The sequence below is a fragment of the Kryptolebias marmoratus genome, linkage group LG4, assembly GCF_001649575.2.
Source record: "Kryptolebias marmoratus isolate JLee-2015 linkage group LG4, ASM164957v2, whole genome shotgun sequence".
Lineage (NCBI taxonomy): Eukaryota > Metazoa > Chordata > Actinopteri > Cyprinodontiformes > Rivulidae > Kryptolebias > Kryptolebias marmoratus.
The window spans coordinates 25,170,756-25,198,136 of record NC_051433.1 but is presented as its reverse complement, the minus strand read 5'-3'; the positions used below and the strand labels follow the sequence as shown (position 1 = coordinate 25,198,136).

Here is a 27,381-nt window from a genome sequence, read left to right as displayed (position 1 = left end):
TTCTTTATTCCATTGCTGTATATGAACATTATCTATCTATCTATCTATCTATCTATCTATCTATCTATCTATCTATCTATCTATCTATCTATCTATCTATCTATCTATCTATCTATCTATCTATCTATCTATCTATCTATCTATCTATCTATCTATCTATCTATCTATCTATCTATCTATCTATCTATCCTTTCATCCATCCATCCATCCTACTTTTTAGACAGTTTCAAAAATGGATTTACTGTTTAGACTTTTGTTTGTTTAAATGTGTTAAATGAGTGAAAGCATACATCTATAAAAAAACAAAAATTGACAGGAATTCAACAACACTGCAGCAAAACATGGTGTTACTCACATTCCTTCTGGGATACACTCCAGTTCTAAGTCTTCCCCTTTGACAAGCTGTTTTTCTGATCTGACACCAGGGGGCGTCAGAAGTGAGGGTCTTCTCTCCAAAATTGCATTAGCTGATGTACAATAACAGAGAATTCCAATACATTATTGAAAAGTGAACACGGCTGCTTCTGCCTGCGGAGAAAATGCACTCTTCAAACTTCACACTTACCACGTTCAGAACTGTCACTTTTCCCTGACATGGAAGTGGATGACACACCATGACACACATGCACACAAAAGAGACACGTTCAACATGAGCACAATGCGGATGCGTCACGGCGAGATCAAAAGCACAACATAAAATCAAAAACAAGCGCATAAACAGGACAGCATGACACTGAGATGGCTTTGAAGCTCAGCTGTGAGAGTGGATGTGCTGGAAACGTTTTGCGCTCTGAAAACCAAAAATTATGTCATGCTGCTTTGGAGAGCCAACTGTGTTTGGATGAATTTAGGGAAGTTGACTTGGTACTAACTTGGTTTGACGTTGACAGACATGGGTGTCTTCTGAGCAATGATTCGGATCATTGTGAAGGAAGCGTAGCAGCAGTAGTCCCTCCTGCTGTCCTTCTCCACCGCGTGAGAGAAGTAAAGGTCTCCGTTCAGGCCCATGGACACCCGCTCGTCCTGCTCGATGTGCTGCATGTCTGAGCGCATGATAATAACAGTCAGAATTTGTTTCATTCTAATTAACTTTGACATATATTGCTCCAAACGCAAAAGTGGAGCGATTATGTTTTTGCTTGTGTCTCTGTGTGAGTTTATCTGCCTACACTGTTAGCAAAATATCTCATGAACCTCTGGATCAATTTGAATGAAACTTTTATAAAGTAATCAGAAGTTGGACATTTATAACTGATTAACTTTCTGAGTCAATCCCATTCAAGATGGCCGCCGCAGCTAAGTGACCTTAACAAACACAAAAATGGCTGTAACTCAGTCAAGCCTACAGATATTCCGCTCAAATTTGGTCTGGTAATAGTTGAGACGTATCCCCAACACACATTTCAAGCACTAACTGAAAGATTAAAATCTGCTTTTAAAGCTTTGCCATTAACTATTGGAGCCAACTCTAACTGTTTGTTAGCAAAATATCCTACAGACCACTTGATGGATTTTAATGAAACTTTCAAAAAAACAATCATTGGGTAAACATGTACAACTGATTAAATTTTGGAGTCAACCCAAGTCAAGATGGCCGCTACAGCCAAGTGACCTTAGGAAACACAAAAATAACCATAACTCAGTCAATTTTACAGATATTCAGCTAAAATTTGGCATTGTAGTAGCTGAAAGTCATCCTGAACACATACCCAGAGTGCTAAATCTTTGCTTAAAACTAAGGTTTTAACTGTTATAATCAACACTGTTACTAAACTATCACATGAACCAGTGAACAAATTTTGATGAAACTCTGCAAAAGTAATAATTGGATGTGCATCTACAACTAGCTGACATTGGATTCAGCCCAATTCAACATGGCTGCCACAGCTAATCTGTCTTCGACCAACACAAAAATGGGTATAACTTACACAAAATTACAGATAAGGAGGCAAAGTCTGTTTCGTAGTAGCTGAAAGTCCTCCCTAATACATAATCCAAGCATTGACACATCTTGCAAAAAGTGGGTGTGGCAACCATCATGAATTAAAACTCTGTCGTGAAAGGTGGCAGGCAATATGCATTCCTTACAGGAATGCTAGGCCTCTAATTAACCCTGTTTTGCCTTAGGTTTTAGATTAAGACTAATAAAGTGTCATCAGTAGTCTCTAAAAGTCTATAGTTGCCTTGCACTTTAGGTTTATTTAGCAAAAAGGCTGAAACTTACTAATTTTGTTTAGGCAACTCAGAAGCATCCCAGCCTGTTTTCTGTATCACCTTGCTGCAGCTTTCCACAACACTGCAGTTAAATATTTAATTTAAACACCAACTCACTAAATCTATATTCACTTTGAGAAAATTCAGCCAAACATGTTTAGTGCCCGTGGCGATGAGAAGCACTACAAATTGGTTTTACAGTTAAGAGTTTTGCTGCACAGCGTGAGTTCGCAAGTACTAATCAATATTCAGACCAAAAATGTTTTAAGGAATTAATCCTGAAGATAAGGAAAAGTAATGTTTTGAATATGAAAACATACGGAAACATGAGTCAGTTAATACGTGTAAGGTGTTACTTACTGATAGTCATCCAGTAGACCTGCAGAGGAGGTATACCTTTGGGTGGGTCACATTTCAAAATAAAAGGCTGGCCTTCGTCCACCTCAACAGGATTAGGCTTTTCTTTAGGGAATTTTGGGTTATCTTGGGAAAAAGCAGACAAAACAAACCCTTAAGACAGTAGCTGATGTCAAACTTGAACACAATCAAATCTGCAGCCCTCCTTTCTTCCAGAAGATGGCAGTAATATTCTTAAATTAAATGTTGAGAACATGGTTTCTGAGCCATGTACCGGATCATTCAGTGGACTGAACCTTTTATCATTTATTTGCGGACATAAAACAGACATTATCGTTGTGTCGTTGTGGCCTTGTCACCACTGCTGGGCACTTGCATTCAGGGCCAAAGAGTCCAGGTTTCCTGTGGAGAATATTTTCTTCAAGAATCCACACTATCAGCTGAAGTTGGAGCAAAAACAGTGAAAAGATGAACAGGCTAAATCCCAATAAATGCTTTCGAGTAGAGAGCTGTATATGAGATGCTGACTTTCTGCCTCTTCTACAGTTTTGCCAAGAGAGAATTCCATGCTTTTCCAGACTTAAATTTCCACAAACTTACAAAAGTTTTTGTGGACTGTAATATACAACATGGTAATGTTGTGTTCTGTTCAGTCTGGTTCTGGAACCACAAACAATGATGAACTGGCCAAAGAAAAAAAAGGTTTTGTGTATTTTAGTCTAAATATTTTAGAGATATATGTCTACAATGTTTGTCTAGACAAACCTAAAGTTTCATCTATAAAATGCTATTTTCGTTTTTTCTTTTTTTCGTTTTTTTTTTCTCATTAAGAACATCTGGGGTTGGATGGAAATCATTCAGTCAGTCAGTGCCCACTGCTGTTCCTCAGGCATTATGTTGCCCATTTGTGATCCAAAGGTTATCAATCAGAAACACAAACAAAGATAACATGGTCCAAATTAGATAGCCAAGATGTGGTACATGTTGGAAAATTAACAAAAATTAATTATCACTATGACTGTGTCTGTCTTTTATGTACAAAATTATGAAGAAATGTTAGACTTGTCTAAGCTTTTTTATAAATTTTAAATTTAATATATATATATTTTAAATGCAGTACGGAAAAATGTCTGAAAAACACTTGTGCTTCTCCATACTTTTTTATATTTCAATACTCCTCCAGACCTGGAAAATTGTAAAACACAATTCCATATTTTTCCAAGACTGTGTCGGAACCCTGCCTCTAATACAGGGGTCTGAAATCTCTGGCTCTGGGGCCGTATGTGGCTCTTTGGTTCTTCTGCAGCGACTCCCTGTAGCTTTGACCAAAAAATGACATGGAAATTAGTTTTTGTATGTAGAACCACAATAGGAAATTTTAATTCTCATCTTCAGTTTTTGACTATATGTGAGGAAAAAAGTAAAAGAGTAAAAGAATGATACTTTCAAGAGAAGAAACAAAGATCAATCAGATTGCCCTGATAGTTTGTTAGCCTCTTCACCACTTCAATAATTGAACTTCTAGTCAGATAGTGTGATTGTTTTCTGAAGTCCACAAGAAAATTAAACATTTTAACCCTCTCAAGGCAGGCGTTGCAACAACATATCTGATTTTCCTGTTACTAATATTTAATTTGAGCCTGACAGGGATAACAGATTTACTGAGAAAAAAATGCAAAGTGCAGTTTCGCAAACAGGTTCACAATTTTTGGAATCAGTCGTTCTGCAAAGATATGGCAAATCATTTTGAGAACAATCAAAAGTAAAAGAAAAGATTTGTCTTTTCTAAAAAAGTAAATAACAATATCAGTCATTATTAGAGAACGTTCAGTGAGTCACAGTTAAATATCCAACAAACTGTTCCCATTTTTTCGATCACTCAAATAATTTACATGGATGCTAATTTATGCTTTATTACTTCAGAGTGGAGGTACTTATTAATTTTCCACAAATATAGTCCAGACTCATATCAGGCTTCATAATTCAGTGGTTACATTTTATCAAAGGGGTATAAACAAAATGGTTTTCCATCTATAAGAGTTTGGTCTTTTTCTTTGTCCTAAAATGTAAAAATACTGATAAATGTCAACAATTTATTTTAGTTCTTTACTTACAGAATGCCCCGCAACTTGAAATGGAGAAGTGGGTAAAGAAACTGGATGGATGGATGGATGAATTACAGAATGGGGCAAACTAGCTTTTATATGTAGTTTTTAAATAAACTTTAATATAGAGTTGTGTTATTTCACTTTATTTCAATTTTCAAGTAGGTTTTGTGAGTCTGAAGAAATATTTTTTAGTGGGAAAAGGGGCAGAAATGGCTCTTTTGATTGTAAAGGTTGCAGACTCATGTTCTAATACACTGCGATATTCACAGTGAAGAGGTACAGACTGGCTTTAAACCACTTTTAAATTACTGTAACACAATGAACACCCCTAATCCAAGCACACAGACAGATGCAGGTTACTCACTGGGCACAATGAACTCAACCTCCTTGGAAATGGCCGTCCCCAGTTTGTTAGAGGCATAGCAGCGATAGGTGCCCTGGTACTCTGTAAGGTTCTCAGTTTTAGGGATCACAAAGGTCCCAGAATTTTCTTCTTTCTTCAGGTAGGGGTCTGCAGTGTAGTTGAATTCCTGGCCATTCTTTGTCCACCTAAATCTACATAAAAAACACAGTATTGAAATGTCAGGTCTGTTGGCTGAATGCAGCCCCCCTTGATCTTTTAAAGTTCAAAACCAGAGCAGCCAAATGCAACGTGATAATCCTAAAGTGTTGTCATTGTTTGTATCTGGTGTTTATTTGGCTGCTATTAAGCTCTCCATTCTTTCCAACTCTCTTGTGAAGTGTTAAAAGCCGCTGTACTCACTCTGGCTTGGGATTCCCCTTGGCTTCACACGTCATGGGGAAATGCTCATCAAAAGAGAAGGCAATGACAGTGCTGGGAGGCTGAGCTGTGATGGTGGGCAGTTGCTCAACTGGGAAGCAAACAAACAAGAGTACATAAATATTAAAAATGCAATGAAAGATCCTCAAACGGAAAATCTTAAGGTAGCCATTCATCTTAAATGTGCTGCAGCAGTGGTTGCAAACCTGCTACTGACAAACCTTCATTCCAGATTTTAGTAGACTGGTCTACTGTAAAAATTTTAAGCTATGCTTTTTTAAAATTTTTGATTACTAATTTATAAGAATTAAGAAGCACTGAACTGTTGGGGTATTTATATGACAAAGCAATTCTTGGAATGAACTTAACATTGAACCATGTGGAGGATGTACACTCACAGGTTGGGAACCACTGTACTACAATGTCTATAACTCCTTTAGTTTAGATGCAGAATGGTAAAATGTGTGAATATTAAATACAGATAATGAATTCACAGTTTCTCTAAAAAGCTGAAAGTTGATTGGATAATGTGACAATTGGTCTTTAGAAAAAGAAAACTGGACAGAGGACGGCAGTGAATTAAAGGCCAAGCATTCCTTGAAGAAATGCTGATTGCCGGCCACGTCATCTTGTGTTGAGAAAAGATAAAGTTGTAGCTGCTTTGGTCAAACCTTGAAAATAAGAGTACAGTATGTGTTGTGAATGACTCAGCTACGACCACATCAAATTTCATCTCAAGATCTGTAAATCTGACTGAGGTATAGCTATTTTTTGTTGGCTCAAGTTGATTAGCTGAATTGGATTGATTGAATTTAATCTTTTTTAATAAATTAAAATTATTCACGTACTTATTGAGATACTATGCTAACAAAACAGGGTTGACTCTAACAATTAATGCAACAGTTATATGCAAAGATGTCACACAGTTGGCTGTGGTAGCCATTTTAAATTGGATTGGCTCCAAAAGTTAAATCACTTATAGATGTCCATCTACTAAGTACTTCTTGAGTATTTCATTAAAAATCCATTCAGTGGTTCATGACATATTTTGTGAACAGACACCCAGAGTTGACTTCAAACAGGAATTGGCAGCAATTTAAGCAAAGATCTTGCACTATATGTTAATGCTCACAATGTGTTGGGGATCAGTTTCACCTACTGCCTACTGCCACACCAAATTTTACCTCATTATATATCTGTAAAATGAACAGAGTTATAGCCATTTTTGTGTTTTTTCAAGATCAGTTGGCTGTGGCAGCCTTCATGTATTGGACTTTTAAAGTTAAGAAGTTTTAGATGTAGGTCCAATAATTACTTTCTGAGAGTGAAAAACTGTGAAAATATTGATTTTTGTAATTCAGATTTGTGAAAAAAATAAAATAAAATAAAGATTCCATAAGGCACTATCTAGGGATCTTAGGAACTAAAATACAAATGTTTTTACTAATCTATTTTTGAATCAAATTTATCTAACAGGTCTGTTTTCAAAAATAATCATTTTAATTCTTATCCTTTAATTTTCTTTTTTAAATTGTCCTTTTTTATCTACCGGCTGCTGTAGTGCTGGTAAATCCCTTCGTATACCTTTTGGTGTCAAAGTGAAGCTTGGGCATTCCCCTTTTTAAATATAGGGTTGGCATTCTCCGATGACATCACTCCAGATCAATAAAAATTAATCTGAAATTCAAACCTGCACTCTCGTACACAAAACCAAATTTCAACAAATTATGCATCATATGAAGCTTTTGAGATGGAGAACTTAAAAATAATAACAGCTCATTATTGAAAAACCCCTCATTGTGACTCATTTTGCCAGCAAAGGGTCACATATTTTGGTAACATGGGCAAAACCATTATCATCTGCCTTCACATTTCGGTGACAGGGGATAAAAAAAACTATTCCACATAAACTAAGCCTCATTAGTTGCGACACAATTAAGGCTCTGCTGTCTATAAACACTGCATTTTGGGTTTATTTTAAAAACAATGATGGACAAATAGAGCAGGAAGTAGCTCAACCTCCTGGTTAGGGCTGCATATTATTAGAAGAACTTGCGATGTTCGATATTGTTTAATTTAGAGATGAGAATATAAATTTCCCTCACTCCACACTTTCTCTTCTGTCATCTCTGTCATCTAAACCAGGTGTGGGCATCGAGGCCAGTGAGAGTCTGTTGGATTGACCGATTTTGATCAGAACATGAGTTTTCGATTGATTGTGGAGCACTCCTCCTGAAAGAGACATTGTTACAAGATGCTCTCGTCAAACAGTTTTAGGACTGCAAGTGTTGACAGTTCATGTTTCTGGAAGTTGGAGTTAATTACATGAGCTCTGTCTGCGTTCACTTTAATCCCTTAATAGATCATTTACATGCCCATTGCCTATGCAGAGGTCATTGAAGATGGAAGGTTTCTCCAGCATATCTAAACTAGTTTCGCCCAACAGATTACAGCTTATTATTTTTCCTTTAAGTGTTAATAAAAAATAACTAATTTAATTTGATACAGAGAATGCATTTAATACTGTTGTTTTTGCTAAGATTCACTGCTGCAAAATGGGAGGGTGATTAGAAGTGCTGATTTAAAAAGCACTTTTGCTTGTGTCTGACATTATCTGTGCTTTACTCATTTTTAAATGTTACACCATTAGAGCCACTTCTCCTGTTGTGTTTCTCGGTGAGAAAAAATAAAAATGTTATTTGCTCCGGCCAACAACCCCAAAGTGCACAATCACCAACTAGCATTATTTTTTTTCAGTACAACAATTTGCACAATTACAAACCCAAATCAGGAAACTGTTAGAGAAAATCATCTACGTTAAGTTTAATTTAATTGCTGACAAATCAAGGAATTTTTGTTTTCTTCTAATAGCCTAATTTAATTTGTGAATAAAAAGCCATTCCTGCATTTCTGGCTTGAAAACCAACGGGACTACAGGTATTTTTCTCATTTTTACATCCTTTCTTTCATCTTCCGTTTTGATGAGTATGCATTTACCACAATATCCATGTGTTACATGTCAAAATGTTCAGCACACACTCAGCTTTCTGTAAACATGGTTTGATTACTGGGTTAGAGCATGAGTCTCTAAACAATCTATACAAACTCTAGTCGAGATTTAATCTGAGTTATCTTTCACACTGGTTTTCTGTTTGCCACTCTGTCATAAAGCTCAGTCTCTCCATCTCTCCTGATGAAGCTTGTTCCTTCTTCAGAGAGCTCACAGGTGTCTTGGTGGTCTCGCTCACTATTCTCCTTCTTCACGGTCAGGACAGCCTGCTCTTAGTAGAAATACACGTTCAATATTCCTTCCATTTATTGATGATGTACTGTATTTACCAAAATTGCTGGGGAAGTATAGGGGCCTTTTTTACCCATCTCATGACTTGTAATTAAGTGAATATTTAAGCAATTACTTACTTTACAACAAATATTTTTATTTAATTGGTATTTCTCTGTAGAAACTTAGTTCAACTTTGACTCTGAAGGTTTTTTTTTTTTTTTTTTGTAAAGAAGTCCAATTTATAGTGTTCATGACTGATTTACAACAGCAATGAAAGCAGAAAACATCCAAGGGGGTGAATACTTTTGCAAGGCCCAGTAAGTTAGGGAATACTGATTTTGACATGGTGGGGCATCATTCATCCCCAGAAGGTTATTAAAAAGTTGGTCAGGAAAGTTGTTGCATTGTAAGTATACTGTTTCTTCTCTCAAGACATTTTATTTTACAAGACATTATAGCATTGAGGATATGCAATATTAAAATATTTGAGGTTTTTCTTCCTTGCATTTTGCAGTGAAAATTCTCCACTGATTCTTTTACAGGGTTCAGTCAGGACAGACCACTTCAGTGTGTGTACAGTGTACTTCAGGTCTTTGTAACATATGCAGAATGAGATTTTACAATGTGCTGGTATCACCGACTGCAGAAAGGCAAAGGCAGATGATAATGTTTTTGTCTTTCTCTGTCTGTATGTGCATGTGTTGATGTGCCTGTCTTATACCAAAATATCTCATGAACCACTGGATGGGTTTTATTGGAACTCTCAGGAAGTAATCATTGGTTGTACATCAAAAAATGGCTTTAACCCAGTTAATTTGACAGATATTGATCTAAAATCTGGTGTGACAGAAGCTGAGTCTGAACCTCAACACATTTTAAGTGCTAACAGATTTCACAAGATCTTTGTTTAAAAGTCAACTCTGTCTGGCTATTAGTAAAAAAAATCTTATGAACCACTGAATGGATTTTAATGAACCTTTCAGGAAATAATCATTGAATATACCTATACAATTCTTCACATACAACAGGCAATCCTGTGTCCAGCTTTGTTCAACAAAGACCCAGCTTTTTGTAGACACTGCTTCTGAATGCAAAATATACTGTATGTGTCATAGAAAATTAAAAAAAAAGAAATGAATGTATATTAATACATGAAAACTGACAAGACTAAACATGAAAGATTCAGTCTTATGTGGGTAAGTGTGAGGAACTGAATAATGTGCATTCACAGAATGATCAAACATGAAGCAAAACCAAAGTCCTAGAGGAAAGAAATATCAGTAGTATGGATTGATGATACATGACCATGACATCCAGAATGTATGGCAGAAAGTAAAATAAACGATTCTGAAGCTACTCACTGTTCATGTGACCCAAAACTACATAATCCATGGTAGCAAGAGAAAATCAAACAAAACAAAAACAGTCAACACTTTTCGGAACAGTTCCCGCTTTTCAAAGTATTTCATATACCCAAATACCCTAAAATACAAACAAATAGAAAACTAAAACAATTTTCTGATAGTGATCCCCATAAATACATTAGCCTTTTTCAGACAGCCTGTTTGAACTGTTTTATTTTTTTCATTAAACCCTTTGGTGAAATTTCTGAATAATTTAGAGAGATGTGTTTGATATGTGTTTCCAAGGGAACTGGGATTCACAGCCAGATCCAACTCAAAAGGCAGCAGAAACGAATTGAAAAAAATGATATTAGCTGTAAATATATTCAGTACATAGAATTCCTGATAATTGTAACACTTCTCTATAGTGTGATACATTTCCCTGTAAATTATTCAGCTCTTTTTTTCTGATAAAACCAATCCAGGGTCAACTTCTTTGAATAAAAACCCAGACAGTAAACAACCATAACACATCAATCCTTTTTCATCTTATATCAACAATTTTCTTGGAGCAGTTGTTATTGTGAATTCATTAAAAACACTTATGAGTACATATGTCGGCAATCTATTCTCCTTATTACAAGTCAGTAAATACACAGACTAAAATTAAGAAAAATGACATGTCTCCTAGTTTTCCACCCCAGCTGCTTCCCCTGAGTTGAGCTGCTTCATTCTCTCACAAGATACACATGATGCTATATATCACTATGTCATCACCTCAGTCCTCAGGTGGCTATAATAGGAAGTTGCAGTACCATGGTGTTCACAGAACAGACCTCACTTTAAAAAAAGAAGGAACGGGTGAGAGTATCTTAGTTTTTAGTTGGTTGGCAAAAGCTTCACAAACGAAAGCCTGCATGACAGACACCAAACTGTTCCTTTTGTTGGACTAGAACCAAAAAACAACCAGCTTGATGTTGACATCTGACACTTACTCACTTGAAGTTTGGTTATATTAGCCAATATTAGTACTTAAAGTCATACAGCAGGTTTAAAAAGTACACACCTCCATTTGGTGCATATCTTTTTGGTTGGCTTATAACCTGGAATTTAAATAGAGATTTAACTTGATAATAAGTAAGAATTAAACAAAAATACTCCACATTCTTGAAGTAAAATGGGGGAAAAAGCATGTTTTAAATAATTTTAAACATATAAAACTGCAGATGTATTTGTCCCCTTTGCTTTGAAGCCCCAACCATTACCTTTAGGAGCTAAGTAATTTCCTGAATAGGATATTTAGCATAATATAGTATTTATACATCTGTTCTGATAGCCCACCAAATCAATACCAGTTTAACTTCTAAACAGTAAGGGCTACCACTATGAAAGAGTCAGCATGAAGACCAAGGAACTCTCCGTACAAGTCAGAGAAAGTTGTGAAGAAGTACAGATCTTCTTGGGTTATACATTAATATCCCAAATCCTGAACATCTAAGTATCTTTAAAGCCATTCCTAGAAAATGAAAAGATGCTACTGCCACAGCAAACCTGCCATATAAGGGTTGCCCACCAAAATCTTACGAACCTGTGAAGCATTGATCAGAGAAGCAACCAAGAGGCCAAACATCCTGATGGAGCTGGGCAACTTTTTTGCAGAGCTGGGAGGATCTGTCCATAGTACTACTTTAAGCTGCACAGAGCTGGGCTTCATCAAAGAGTGGTCACAAAAAAGCCAGTACTTAAAGAAAAAAATATATAATGGAATTTGAATTTGGAAACTCCTCAAACAGGTGGAAAAAGGTGCTGTGGTCAGATGAGACTAAAATGAGCTATTTGGCCGTCAAGGACAACAACATGTTAAGGTACTTTTTATGATGATGAGAGCACCATCCCCACAATAAAGCATGGTGGTAGCAGCATCATGAAGAGGGGATTTTTTTTCCCTTTATCAACAGGGATTGAGAAACTGGTCAGAGTTGAAGGAGAAATCAATGGCATAAAATATTGAAAAAATGTTAGAGGGAAACCTGCTTGCATCTTCCAGAGTCTTGAGACTGAGACGTAGGTTCACCTTCCAGTCCAACAATAACTAGACACACTGCTGAAGCAACATTCCAGAGGCTTAAGGAGAACCAGTTATTTGTCTTGAAATGTCCAAGTCAATGACTAGACCTCTGGAATCAGAATCTCTGGTTTGGTTTAAAGATTTCCATACACAAGCAGCACCCATCCAACATCAAAAAGCTGGAGCAGCTTGGTCATTTAAAAAAAAGAAAATTTCCAGTGGTTAAATGAACCAAGATCATGGAAATATTCCTGAAGAGACTTGCTGCTGGAACTGCTGCAAAAGGTGGTGCTCTAACCACTGAACCACAACTACCACCTAATACATATATGCACACCACTTTTCAGTTTTGAATTGTTTAAACCAAGTTGGGGTTCTTTTCAACCCATTGTCATTTTTTGTTGTATACTTTATTTCAGTACATCTAGGTCTGAAAATAAAAATATTAAAAATTGCACTTTGACCCATGTTTAACAAAATCACCATACTCAGTATTTTTTAACGATATCTTTAATCTAATACGTGAAAATCTGCATTAATAAAATTACTTTGAGAAGTGGGTATCTCCCAGATTTGTGTGATTATTTTGTTTAGATGTGGAACAAACAGAAGGACTGCAGTAATGCCAATTTTGCTGCAACACTTCTGCAAATTGCAGCAAACAGGTATCAGGTTAGGTGGTTGGATGGTTTGGAGCCAAATTGCAGACACAGAAAGAGCTTCAAAGACAAACTAATTTAGTTTAAGAAGAAACAAAAACAAAGGGCTGACATGACAGCAAAAAAACGGAATAACAAAAACATACAAACACTGGCAATACCGGGAACACAAAGGCTGACACGAGAAAACCAGACAGTGCACCTAGCAACAATAAGCCAGTGAATAATGGACAGAGATGAACAGGTTTTAAAGGCTGAGGGTAACAAGGGATAGAAACAGGTTTACTAAGACGAAACAGGTGTAAGAGTAAGAGGCTGACTGACATGGGAATTACTGGAAAAAAGAGTGATGGCACACAGGGGGCACATGGAGCAGACTACACAACAACTTAACATAAAAAAATAAACAGAAACAACAAGAAACAATAGAATTGAAAAGACAATAAACTTAATACAAAACAAACTTAAAAAATAACTCAAATCCTCACAAGAGGATGCATTGGTGCTGCAAGAGGACTACATATATGAAATTTTAGAAGAAAAAGAATGCTGCGGGGTGAAAGATAGTTCACTTCCTAGCCGGTTAGTACCTCACTCTGTGTTGGGTCTGTTTTTTCTCTTGGTTTTTGACACAATTTCCCCTCAGAAGCCACCAATCACCCGCATGACAGCATCAAGCTACATGAGGCACTTTAAAAAGACCATTTATGGGTAAAACTTTGCATGTAAAGGGCGGAATTTCAAAACTGAAATATGTGCACACAGCGACTGTGCAAATGCTTTTATAAATGTTATTTTTGTCCATATGTCATGTTTCGTGACCCGTCTTGTTTCATTATGAATCCTAAGCAGCTGTTTCATCGCTGAGGCCCCTGATCTGACTCAAATCGTCTGACTTCTCCTTTTATAAACATCACCTAGCAGACCTTCTTGCTCAAATCCCTCAGTTGCTGATGGGGATGTTATAACTCATGTCAGGAGAAGTGAAACAAAAGCAAAAAAAAAAAAAGTCCATTTCTGCAGATGTTGTTTCAATGTAGTTGTCATACATTTGTAAACTTCCCTTTTCAACGACAAGCTTCACCCAATTTAACACTTTTCTGTTTAAGCTTAAATATAACTATTGGTTTTACATTGTCATTCCTGAAGGGAATGAAAGGGAGCAAGCTGCCTTTTCTATTTCACCGGGACTGAATCATCTATGAGCTTGTCTATGAGTTTTAATGTATGATAAGTACTCACCCTCAAGAGGAATGTCCATGGCTGTGGTTGTATGGAAGGCACACATACAGGTGATCATGATCAGCATGGCGGCAAGTCTCGGACCTCTCTGCAACCTCATGGTTTCACTGTAGGTACTTGGCTGTTCTCAACAAACAGGTGCTGTCCTCAGTTCATTTCTCTGGAGGGCAGGTGGTGCCGTACCTGTGAAAGCAGCACAGATGGAGAAGGCCCCATGAATCCACCCACGCGTTGGCAGACAGAAAGGCAAACCCCAAACATAATCAATCCCCCGTGACCGGGAACCCGACTGCTCTTTGCTCAGCCTTGCAGAACACAGCGGACAGTACATTTTCGTTTTCCATCTGCAGAGACTCCGGCTGTGTGTTGGTTGAAATTTGGCTTTTGACAAAACATACTCACTTCTTCTCAAGTCTTGCATGAGATTTTCCCCTTAGGTTCAACATTATCTGTTACCTGCTGAGGTGAGCTTCACAACTACTACTTTTTGTGTTATTCATAAAAAGAAAGAAATAAAAAAATCAAAAGCCTGTAGTTAGATGAATGTATGAACGATGGTCAACTTGACTGCAAAACGAGGAATTTAGTGTGAAAATAAAACCAGGCATGAACTCAATATCAATTAAAGGTTTTAGAATTCCTCAAGAATGCTGCATTTGATTCCAGAATTTTAGACTAAGATCATCTCATGTTCAGAAACATGCTGAGTTTCAGCCTTTTTAGTGAAACCGTGAAAATAACATGAGGTGTTATTGCATTGCAATATTCAAATATCTGGCGTAGTCTTGCATGAGCTTGGAGTATATGTTATGAATGACTCTCATCTACTACCACACAATATTTAAGCTTAATATTTATAATAATCACTTAGTTACAGCTATCTCTGTGTTTACCAAGTTTATTTTCCTTTGATGACCAACTTGAATCTGTTGACTCCAAAAGTTATTCAGATGTAGCTATAAATCCAGTGACTACTTCCTAAAGGTTTCATTAAAATCAGCTGAGTGACTCATGAGTTAGTTTGCAAACAGAACAAACAAACAAACATGTGCATGCACACAGACATGGGCAAAATAATTATTGCCCAGCGTCAAAGGCAAAAGGGCAATATGACTATAAAATGAATTAAATAAACAAATCAGCAGCATGTAGATGCATGGCAGATGTTCAGCTTGACTGCAAGAAAAAGGAAATTAATCTGAAAGAAAAAATCTGTATCAAAATTAGCATTAAAGTTAAGCTGATTTAATCACTGTGCTGTTTTTGATCTGTGATTGCATTTTTCTGATAACAAGGACTGAATGACTTTAAAAATACAGCAACAATTTTATCTATTATTGCTGCAAACACAGCTGCCTGGGGGAGACACAAAACGTATGCATAGTTAAGAGTCAGACAGAGTAAGCTGTCTGCACTCGCACACTGACAGGCTGGGGAGAACACTGCACTGCATCATTTTCCAGCTAACAGACCAGAGTCTGGACCATAATAAGCAAAGACCCAGACTACTGAACCAGAGAAGGATGAATAAGAGCAAGGTCTGTGAGCTCTAATGTCTACCACAATGCTCTGGAAACCCTTTGGGGTGTCAGTTCATTAGTCCTCCTCATATTGGCTCTGACCCAGCTTAGTGGGTCACACTAAAGTAATTAGCTCAACAGCTAACGTGCCCTGTAAAAACAAAATAGAGTGATAACAGGCAAACAGAGATTTGGAGAAATGTGAACTCATAACGCTGTTGGTCCAGAGGGAGTCTGATGATGTTCCTCCACAACAGAAGTGGTTAAGCGAGCGAGGAACACAACACCGATAAAGTTCCTCAATTGCACATACTGTAACATTGATAGAGAATCCAATTAGAGGTAAAAAAAAGACATTTTAGGCGTTGTTAAGCAGCAGTAACCAAGATATAAGCCGTATAGAAAATACCAGACGTTCAACAAGCTGTACAATCTCTTCAGAGAGCTTGTTTCCCACAACAGAGCTTGTTTTTTTTCTTTCTTTTGTAATTTTCCTCCTGCTTTGATAAATTAAAAGGCAACACAGAGGTCAAGCTCCTGCTTGTAATTGAATAATTGACCAAAACACTACAGGAGTTGTGGTCAACTGATTTTGATTTTGCTCCTTCGAGCTTGTTTTCAGATGAATGTGCACTTTGAACTTTTGATCCTTTCCTAATGGTATTAACTGACTCAATATTCCATACTAACCTTCCTAAATCAACATGTGACCTCTGTCCTACAGCATCACCAAGGTCCCACATAAAGAGGGCTATACATAAGCTACATAAATCTCTCTCCATCACAATTCATGCTTAATGACTTTGAGCACCAACAAGGATTGGTCTTTTACCAGTTTCAAGGTATACCGTGGGGGTAACAAGTCACAGTGTCAAAATCACTACATTTTTCCATCATACCATTCTTAGTTTAAATGCCTTAAAGCCAGACAATAGTTCAATAGCTGTCTTTCAGTTGTGCATGGTAGCTGAGGAAGGAATTCCCCTGAACCTTTAAGCTTGGTAAAAAAAAACAACATTGTTGATGGATTGCACATTTTATCCGGCCGATAACCAAGTCAGTCATGGTTTGTCTACCAGAGAAGTCACACACATCTTGCTTTTCAAGGTAACACTGTTTTGAAACAAATGTTTGCAACAAGCCACAAGAGTTAGCAAGTTAGCAAGTAAAATAACTGCCTACTGCAGGCTCACTATGTAGGCTAAATGAGTGCACATTACACAACATAAATGGTAAATGAACTGTACTCATATAGCACCTTTCTAGCCAACCAGACTACTCAAAGTGCTTTACAACACAATTTGTGCCCTATTTACCCATCCACACACACATTCATACAGCACTCTACCGAATCTCTACAAAGCTAATCTGAATAAATCACTTTATAGAGTTTTATCAGTAATATAACAGTTGGCCAAACTATAAATAAATATTATATTTGGTATTATTATACAATTATACATATAAGCATTATTAAGAAACCGCATATTATTAAAGGAACAATAGTATTAGAATTTGCATTTCTTTTTTTAAATAAAAGCAAAAAAGAGTGTTTTTAAAACTTTTGTTTTAATACTCTGAAACCATGATATTTTATTTCAAGATAATCATACCATCAGAATTCTACAGCGGACCATGCCTCGATACGGACCTCCCTAAACTAACATGTGACCTCTACTTCCCACCCAATTATTGCATCACCAAGTGGTACGCATGAACCACATAAACTCCACTCAATCACATTCCATGCCTAATGATTTGAAGTATCAGCATAAGATTTATGTTTCAAAGTTATAAGTCATGTAGGAAAATGCCCTGGGCCAGACACTGTGATTTATATTGCTGAATACAAATTAAAGTCAAAAGGTAAGAGCTCTGGTTTGTGCTTTGGTGAGATTGGGCGGGTTAAGTAAAAAGGGTGTATGTGGTGAGTTTGGGGGGGGGTTATAATCCTCATAAGAGAATGTTACTCATTGTCTTATGTTGCTGGCCAAAATCTTTTACCTTCTTAACACCAGCTTAGATGGATTACATTCAATTCAAACTGGGCCTTCTTATTTAATTTATTCTCCCCTGCGTACACATTTGTGGAGGACCAACCCAGCCATCTGGCTGAGAGGGGCCTGCCCACAGCCTAACTGCTGCGAATGATAATGTGTATGTTGAACTCAGAGGGTATGGTGCCTATATTATTGAGGTCCTACCCCACAAAGCTTGCCTGATTTACAGACCGCAGGCTGGTTCTGTCCCTGCCCCTTTCGGGAGCCTTCACACCATCCTGAGATTGATGAAGCTGGCAGGAGGTTAAAAGCTGCTCGCTGTGGGAAGGCCAGCATGAACTCCAACCTTATAGTCAGCTCAGAGGGGACAGGAGCTCAGTGCCAGAGGGGGGACATGAGGGGATATAAAGTGCAGGCCAAGTTTGATCTACTTTTGTACTTTAGGGGTCTTTCTGACTTGACAGACTTAGAACACTCTATAATAAACCATTTCCTCATCAGCGTGGCCAAACCATTTTTATATGCACAACCTTTCCCTTTTTGTAAAAATGTTCCAAAACGGCTATTCATGGCTTATCTACAGTATTGAGAGCCAATTAGAGTAAATGCACAGTTTTGGTCTCTTGAAATTTATCACTTACTGTTAGAGGGAAACAGATGTTTCAAAACTAAAAAAAAAAAACCTAAACACTGATACAGATCGTCTGTCTTCTATGAAGGATTTAGAACCATCTGATCCACCTGATTGTGCAAAATGGGCCTCAAGTGTAAATTCATCTACCCGTAACAACATTTTATTGCTAAGAAAATCTGTCAGATTATGAAAATTTACTTCAGGAGAATGTGATGGAGCAAGTCAATTCCTAAAAACTGCCACAGTTGGTTAGATTTATTTTTTCTTTCCACTTGTTATTTTCTTGTCTGTTCTTACATTACTTTTACAACCCGTATCAAATTTCACTATCAAATCGTTTGACGTGTTTTTAACAACCAGCCCTACTTCACCTCCTTCTTGATAATATGTTTATTCCACAACTCTTCACGTTGTCTTCTCACTACAGTAACCACCGCACACTGCACCACTCTGCAGCTTCCGGTGACTTGTACTTAAAGAAACATTTCTGACATTTGTCCACAATACAAATGGCACGCTCACTCTATGTGCATCTTGATTCCAACAGTTTAAGCTTGTGGGATGACAAATACAACTCTCAATCATCATAAAACGATACACGAAGATTCAAACCTGATTTCTACTTCCATTTTTATCAAAGGCTGAATACAGACACTGAGGGTTTTCCCCAGAAAAGAGGCTAAGCCCGGTGGTAGGTCGCCGTTCGCCGGCTGATCGCCGGCCAACCGTGATTTAGTAAAAAACAAATGTTTAAAGATGACAGGAAAGTTAAAAATATGGCTAATTATTATGTGATATTGTAAGATATTTGTGTCAAATATTTACACAACTACAGTTTTACAAAAAGGCACTTTTAAAATACTTTTTTAAACAAAAATAAAATTTAAATAAAAACTAATTGATTGCACCTAATTTAAGTCACATTTACAAATAAATTAAATTAAAATAAATGAAAAAGTGCAAACAAGGCACCAACACACATCTCACGTCAAGGCCAATGAATAACAACAGAGAACTCTGAAAACCAGAGAGATGCACTGTTCTGTGTACTGTACTGTACTGTACTGTGCTGTGCTTTTTGAGGCACAGGTTGCATGTTTGATCACTACATGTAACAACAAAACATATCTAATGCTGAATTTAATAGCATAATTTTATTGTTAAACAAGGACAAATTAGCACGTGTCATATTAATATTTTCACTACAAAACATGCTTACAGTATTCGGTCTTGTAAAGCCACCCTCTGAACTTCAGCTCAACTTACCATTGTGATCTATAAACACTGCTTTTTATCGACTGCAGCAGTAATCTCCTTTCATGAGTTTTGAGCCGTTTGATTATCTTTGTGATCTCTCACAGAGGGATCATATAAATGCTGATACAGGTAAACCAGCTCCGCTAGAGCACCGAAGTTGACCATTTTGAATAGAGCAAGGCGCACGCAGTCCGTGCGAACTTAAAAACATACACCGCACGGAGTCTTCGGTATAAAAAATGACTTATTTCACAATAAACAAAGCCTGGCGGCCCAACATGCTTATAATACACTGGGGGAAACCCTGGACACTCTCCTACTCAGTCATTTACATAAAAGTATTCTTTGTGCCATAACTAAACTGACATGACTATTAAAGCAGCTGCCAGGAAGGATCAAACTCCTACTGAATAAAGTGGAGTAGTGGTTAGCGCTGTCGCCTTAGAGCAAAAAGGTCGCAGGTTTGCCTCCTGGTCTTTGTGGGTCGAGTTTGCATGCTCTCATGCATGGATTTTTTTCCATGTACTTCAGTTTCCCCTCACAGACAAAAAAACCTTTCACATTAGGTTCCATCCATACATCTTCTTCCTCTTATCCGGGGTCGGGTTGTGGGGGTAGCAGTCTAAGTAGGGAGACCCAGACTTCCCTCTCCCTAGCCACTTGGGCCAGCTCCTCCGGGGGAATCCCAAGGCGTTCCCAGGCCAGCCGAGTCCCTCCAGCGTGTCCTGGGTCTTCCTCTGGGCCTCCTCCCGGTGGAATGTGCCCGGAACACCTCATTAGTGAGCCGTCCAGGAGGCATCCTAACCAGATGCCCGAGCCACCTCAACTGGCTCCTCTCGACATGGAGAAGCAGCGGCTCTACTCTGAGTCTCTCCTGGATGACCAAGCTTCTCACCCTATCTCTAAGGGAGAGCCCAGACACCCTGTGGAGAAAACTAATTTCAGCCGCTTGTATTTGCGATCTCATTCTTTCGGTCACTACCCAAAGCTCATGACCATACATGAGGGTAGGAACGTAGATCGACCGGTAAATAGAGAGCTTCGCCTTTTGACTCAGCTCTCTCCTCGCCACGACAGACCGGTACAATGCCCGCTTCACTGCAGACACTGCACCAATCCGCCTGTCGATCTCCCGCTCCATTTTTCCCTCATTCATGAACAAGACCCCAAGATACTTAAACTCCTCCACTTGGGGCAGGACATCTTCCCCGTTCGAAGAAGGCACTCTACCCTTTTCCGGCTCAAGACCATGGCCTCGGATTCGGAGGCACTGATCCTCATCCCAGCTGCTTCACACTTGGCTGTGAACTGCTCCAGCGAAAGCTGTAGATCACGACCTGATGAAGCCAACAGGACCACATCATGTGCAAAAAGCAGAGACGCAATCCTAAGGCCACCAAAACAGATCCCCTCGACACCTTGGCTGTGCCTAGAAATTTTGTCCATAAACGTTATGAACAGAATCGGTGACAAAGGGCAACCTTGGTGGAGTCCAACTTTCACCGAAAACGAGTCCGACTTACTGCCGGCAATGCTGACCAAGGTCTGACACCGGTCATATAGGGACCTAACAGCCCGTATCAAAGGGCCTGGTACCCCATACTCCTGGAGCACCCCCCACAGGATTCCCTGAGGGACACGGTCGAACGCCTTCTCCAAGTCCACAAAACATATGTAGACTGGTTGGGCGAACTCCCATGCACCCTCAAGGACCCTGCTGAGGGTATAGAGCTGGTCCAGTGTTCCACGACCAGGACGAAAACCACCCTGCTCTTCCTGAATCCGAGGTTCGACTATCCAACAGACCCTCCTCTCCAGAACCCCTGAATAGACCTTACCACGGAGGCCTAAGAGTGTTATCCCTCTGTATTTGGAACACACTCTCCGGTCCCCCTTTTTGAAAAAGGGGACCACCTCTGCCAATCCAGGGGAACTGCCCCGAATGTCCACGTAATATTGCAGAGCCACGTTAACCAATACAACCCTACAACATCCAGAGCCCTAAGGAACTCCGGGCAAATCTCATCCACTCCCAGAGCCTTGCCACCAAGGAGCTTTTTAACCACCTCAGTGACCTCAGCACCAGAGATTTGAGAGCCCGACACAAAGTCCCCAAGCTCCGCCTCCTCAATGGAAGACGTGCTGGTGGGATTGAGGAGGTCTTCGAAGTATTCCGCCCACCGACCCACAACATCCCGAGTCGAGGACAGCAGCACACCATCCCCACTAAAAACAGTGTTGGTGCTGCACCGCTTTCCCCTCCTGAGACGCCGTATGGTGGACCAGAACCACCTCAAAGCCGTGCGGAAGTCTTTCTCTTTTTTTTTTGTACAAACCATTCATGCATTTGTTCTCTGGTCTAGTTTTCCACCTATTTTTAATCCATCACACAATCCTTCTTTTATGTAGAGTGCTCTGTAAAGAAAGAAACATGCACAATAAGAAACATGTGTTAAAAAATACAACACCAGCAAGTTGTTTCCTAGAGAATTCTTCATACTTGTGTGTTGTTTCAAAACAGGGTGGGGGTCCAAGCTTGGCCATTCAAAGTTCACTACAGTGGGCTGTTAATTTGGCACCATCTGCTCGTTTCTCACACAAAAGCAGCGGGCGGCGAAGTGTGGGCCTACTGTAGTTTAATGTGCAAGCCGCTAATAGGATTAAGCAGATCTTCGTCTTGTCAGGCTGGATTAAAATATGCTCTTTGCTAAAGACCAACGGCTGGAACACATCAACTGCACGCTTCCCTCTCACAGTCTTGATAATACCTCCTCACTGATTCCCATCTGATTTACAAGAGCAATTAAAACAATGGCCAAGCTGATTAAAGCTAAGCATTAACTGGCTTGTGTTGCTTCTGATGAGTGCAAAAAGTGTACAAAATGTTTATTGCCTGCTGGCAAAAAAGAAAGGGAGATAAAGATTTGAGACAATGTTCTTGCCTGTGTCTCTGTGTTCATTTGTTTGTACAAGTAGCAAATATACCAATTGACAGATTTCAATGAAACTCTCAAAGGGTAATTGTTGACTGAAAATCTGAAACTGAGTAATTAATTAAATCATTTTGCAGTCACTAATTCAAGGCGGGTGGCACAGCCAATTCACCTTAGCCTACACAAAAATGGCTACAATTCTGTGAATTTTTCAGATATTAAGCTAAACTTTGGTGTAGTAGGATTCTAAAGTTCTTACCAATACATACTATGAATGCTAACAGATCACATGAGATTTTTAGGGTTTAACCAAAATAGCTATAACTCTGTCCCTTCTCAACATTAGATGATTTTAGTTTAAAACCCTGTTATGAAAGGCAATATGCATTCAAGATCTTATCTAAATTACACATTTCAAACACTGTATCTCAAAAGAAAAGGCTTTTATGAGGTCAGAATTTTTTTTTTATGTAAGAAATAAATTTAACCTTTTTTTCCAAGTTGTTGTTTTTCTTTCTGCGTTCCTTTTTATTTCAAAAGAGACTGTTTACTAACCTTTGGGACCTGTATAATCAGTACTTTTCTAAAAGCATTACCATGCAGTTTATCTATTATTCCAATATTAGTGGCAGAGGAGAACAGAGACACAGGAAGCCTAATGAGATAAGGAAATTGGATTAATAAGATGTTTATCTAATTGAGATTTGGCCCTATTCTACTGCACTTCAAAAAGCAAGGCAATTCAATTACTGTGTCATTAATATTTTAAGAGTCTGTAGCTTTTGCAGGACGAGGGGACTGGAAGTGGAAGTGAGGATGAGGAGACACTAGGTGGAGAAAACTTAGACTGGAGGAATGAAGAAAGCCTTTCTACGATGAAGGCTTTGTTGGCCACAGATATAAAGTGGCTACACTGATGAACCATAGAGTTTATGACCTCTGTGTTCTTTATGGACTAATGATGAAGGACCTACATGACCCCGCACGAACTCTCCTCCCCAGTGAGACAAGGGGATGCGCTGAATACAACCTGCAGTGACACTGCAGAGCATTATGTAGCTGAAAGCAGTCCTATAGCTGGACATTCACGCCAGCAGCTGAATATCCAGCTGTAGGACATGTTGTTTTGCAAAAGCTATGTCAGACTTCATAGTTTTCTCTGGTCCCCTCCCCAATCTGACCAGCAATGACACGTTTAGACATATGTCATCATTCAACCACTAGCTGTTCAGGTGGTGTCCTGAAAACAACATGGGCTACATAGATACTTGGAGTGCTTTTAAGGGAAAACCTGGTCTGGTGCTCTGCTGCTGTCTTTACTTGCTCTACTCTCTGTGTTTATATTTGTAATTATTTCTATCTTTAATATGTGTGTTTCTTTGTTTTACTTTCAATAGAAACTCCACCTGGACCAGTCATCTGTGTTTGTCTGTATCTCTTTCCTGTCCTCTCAAACCCGTCAGTCGGAGCAGATGGCTCCTCGTCCTGAACCTGGTTCTGGTTCTGCTGAAGGTTTCTTCCTGTTAAACTGGAGATTTTCCTTTCTACTGTCGCCAGTGTGCTGCTCAGGATGGGAGACTGCAACAAAGTTAAGATTCAACACAATCTGCTGGCTTCCTTAGATAGATAACTTTTACTAATTGGCTCTTTATAATGTATTTGAATGTTTTTGTACAGTACGGGAGCTAAACAGAGATGAGTTTTGTTGTGACTTGGCGCTATATAAATAAACTGAATTGAACTCAACCAGTTGCCACTCGTAGAAAATGTAGGATCTGGTTCATTTGTCAAAAAAAAGAAACAGCTTGAAGGCTTTTCAACAAGAGCTTTTTATCTTGTCAGTAATTTTTCTAAACACATTTTGTTTTTATTTCACAAACAAGGACACAAAGGCTTTCCACAACCTCTAATTAGCTCCTCTTTTGTGTCTGAAAGCAGTTTTTGCTTAGAAAATGTAAAGTCCTGCTTACAGCTTATTCAAGCTAAATTACTATAAAAGCTACAAAATAAGACCGTTAGGTAGGTTCTTCGTGTACAACAGCTTTCCTTCTTTTGCAATTCCGATTTTTAATCATATTCCACAGCTTTGAAAGTTTAATTAAAAAACATGAAGTGCTCAGTGCAGCGTGTGACATAACAGAGCTATAAATCATGCAGGATGTAGATGTGTCTGCTAAAGCAACATGGTGATGTCCTGGTGTTCCTGAATGTGTTCATATGTTAAAAGCAACCGAAAAGGTTTCAGATAGTGAACTGCACCTGCACACATCACAGCTCACAGCCAGTTTTTTTATTCATTTCCTTCTGATCTGCTCTCTTTGAAGTCTCACAGGAGTGCCCCTTGCTCAGGACAATAATCACATTAGTGTGTGATCCCCGCTGAGGAGGCAGCAGAGAGATGAATTCATAAGTTGGAGTGTGAGGACAGGATGATTATTTTGTGTGAACTAGCGCAGCCATCTCCTCTCCACATTCGTTCACTTCGTCAGACCGATGCTGGCAATTTCCCCGGACGAAACTGTGCCACAGCGAGACATGATTGATGGCTCTTATATTCCAAATCCTTACTACCGTCAGACCTTGAAGCAATTTATTGCTGTCAACAAAAAAAACAAGAAAACACACACACTGGTGTGGAAATGTCTTCGCTGTTTCATCCAGTTGCAGACCCTCAAGGTATTTCATAAACATCAAGTCAAAAGTGTTCCCTGCTTGCTGAAATTTATTATTTAAATATTCCGTTCTGTGCCACAGCAGAACATCTGGACAGTGTTACTCTGGGTAAGCTGTTTGACTCAGTTGCCGGATATGTGGCCCAGTTCCTGTGCAGCTAAGCAGGGTTGACCCAAGGCTGCGCTGAAACAAATCAAATGGAATATCCTCAAGGACAGATTTAAGATTTTTAAATATGACCTGAAAAGATTTGGTCATCATTTATATTTACAACTAAAAATCCCACCAAATAAGTCATTTAAAATTAGGTATGGGCGTTATAATCTATTTTTCGATGCATCACAGTGCAGTCATGAATGATTCTGAATTGATTTAAAAGTGTAAAAAATTGATTATTATTTAATGTTAATAACACTATGTTGAGAAACACAAAAAGAAGCCTTTTGAAGTGCAGCACCCAGACTGTTTGTAGAGACCAGAACAAAATGGCTGGCAGAGACATAGCAGCTCCTCCTGCATTGAAAGTCAGTGTTTGGAAATATTTTGGCTTCTATTAAGTGAAAGAGAATAATTACTTTAACAAGAGCCACATATTATGTAAGTTGTGTACATGTTTCCTACTAGTAGGAGGAGGAAGATAAAACAGGGAGTGGTATCTTCTAGCTACTACTGCTAATAGAGAACCATCAAGTGAGCAACATCAATGTTTCCACCCAACTCGGAAATTGGTTTGTGAATTACTAAGTCCATCACAACTTATATTATATTATAAGTTATACTTTTTTTCTCTCTCTCTGCCTGGTGGAAGGCGGGCGTGTTTCTTTTCTCTCTGTCTCTCTGTCTCCTGATCCGCCCCTCCCTCCCTGCCTCTCTGCCCTGATTTCTTTTCGGAGCCTCTCTTTGCATATTCGCCAAAATGCATAAATTATGGATCTGATCAGCTGGTCTCTCAATGCAATTGATCAAATTTTCTTGACAGTAAGACAGTAAGACTTTGGGAGAGCTGACTTACCCTAATAGGACAATTTTTTTTGCTGGATACACAATGGATTCCTGGAGAAAATGGAATATTGTTTGTCTATCAGTTTTTGTCTTTGGAAGAAGATCTTTACATATTTGGGTTTTTGATAACCGGATTTCTGCCGGATTTCTGCTGTTGCTGTTGCTGTTACCTGACTTATCGTCAAATTAGTTTGATGGGTTTGGCGGTCAACACTCAAACTGTGTGGTTACGGGAGCTGAATCGCACGTTGGATGTGATCCTTTTACAGGACCGCAGGCTAAATTGCGGTTCCGGGACTCATGAACAATAATATGAGTTACATCTTGGAGAAAGTTGCTCGCTCAAATCAGGCGGAATGAACCTGGAATTTGGTTGTTTGGATTCACCATTGAGAAGTATCAGCAAGACTTTCAAGGCAGACAAAAACAAGTATGCCTGACCCAAAACAATTATTGTTTTGTAAATTCTGGCTTCCCTGACGCTGGCCTTGGCTAGCTATCTTCAAGTTCTCCCGATGCTCTGCCCCCCCTGCCTAAGGACATCTGTGAATCTGCTCTGGGCTGGCAGATAAACATTCCATCATTATAAAAGACAATGGCCTCTGTGATGTGATTCATGGACCTCTATACAAACACACACGCATACACACACACATACAACATGCACCATATTGTCTTCCACCGCCTCTACACACACACACACACATGCACTTTCCGCTCTCACTCCAATCCCTCCCTCCCCTCCCCTCCTTCACTATTTTAATTAGTAATTCTTATGTTGGCTGCTTAGCAGGCCTTTGGTATTATTAGAGTCTTCTAAACCGTTAGTTTTAGCATTGTCATGTTTTAGCTTATTTAGCCTTCCTGTACATTTAGTTTAGTTTAGTTTATCTTAGCTCATATTTTAGATACTGTCAGATTGTTAGATTCCTAACTGTTGCTTAGTTCAGCTTTAACTTTATCATGATTTTATGTAGATTATTTTAGCTACTATTTTGACTTTCTTAGTTCATGTTTAGATATGTCTGGTTTTGTGATTTTATTTAGATTATCCTATATTTCATTTAGATTATACATGATTGATGTGCTTTTCTGTTTTGATTATGTACCTGCTGTATTTGATTCTGTTGTTGTTTCTGTTGTAAAGTGCTTTGGTTCGCCTTGTTGCTGAAAAGTGCTGTATAAATAAATCTCACAAATCTCACACAATATTTACCACTTTTCTTATATTAGCTGTTTAGCGGGCCTTGGTACTGTTAGCTAGTCTCCTGGTACCTTTAGTTTAGCATTATCATGTTTTAGTTTAG

The 27,381-nt window shown here is 38.6% G+C and overlaps 1 protein-coding gene across 8 annotated transcripts in view; it reads right to left on the bottom strand.

Annotated features, from left to right (window-relative positions):
• Positions 1-27,381, bottom strand: part of chl1b (cell adhesion molecule L1-like b) — a 99,589-nt gene that overhangs the window by 30,939 nt on the left and 41,269 nt on the right. For 5 of the 8 annotated variants that reach the window (XR_005233099.1, XM_017426965.3, XM_017426958.3 and 2 more), the window contains exons 2-9: positions 14,056-14,238; positions 10,105-10,122; positions 5,443-5,551; positions 5,044-5,234; positions 2,575-2,697; positions 873-1,043; positions 566-589; positions 356-467 (exon numbers count right to left, since the gene is read on the bottom strand). Coding sequence is in view for 7 of the 8 variants with exons in the window: in XM_017426965.3 (XP_017282454.1) it covers positions 356-467; positions 566-589; positions 873-1,043; positions 2,575-2,697; positions 5,044-5,234; positions 5,443-5,551; positions 10,105-10,122; positions 14,056-14,155 (848 nt within the window). In the remaining variant the exon portion in view is untranslated. The remainder of the gene's footprint in view (positions 1-355; positions 468-565; positions 590-872; positions 1,044-2,574; positions 2,698-5,043; positions 5,235-5,442; positions 5,552-10,104; positions 10,123-14,055; positions 14,239-27,381) is intronic. The other 3 variants (XM_017426961.3, XM_017426960.3, XM_017426962.3) reach the window with 3 other exon arrangements.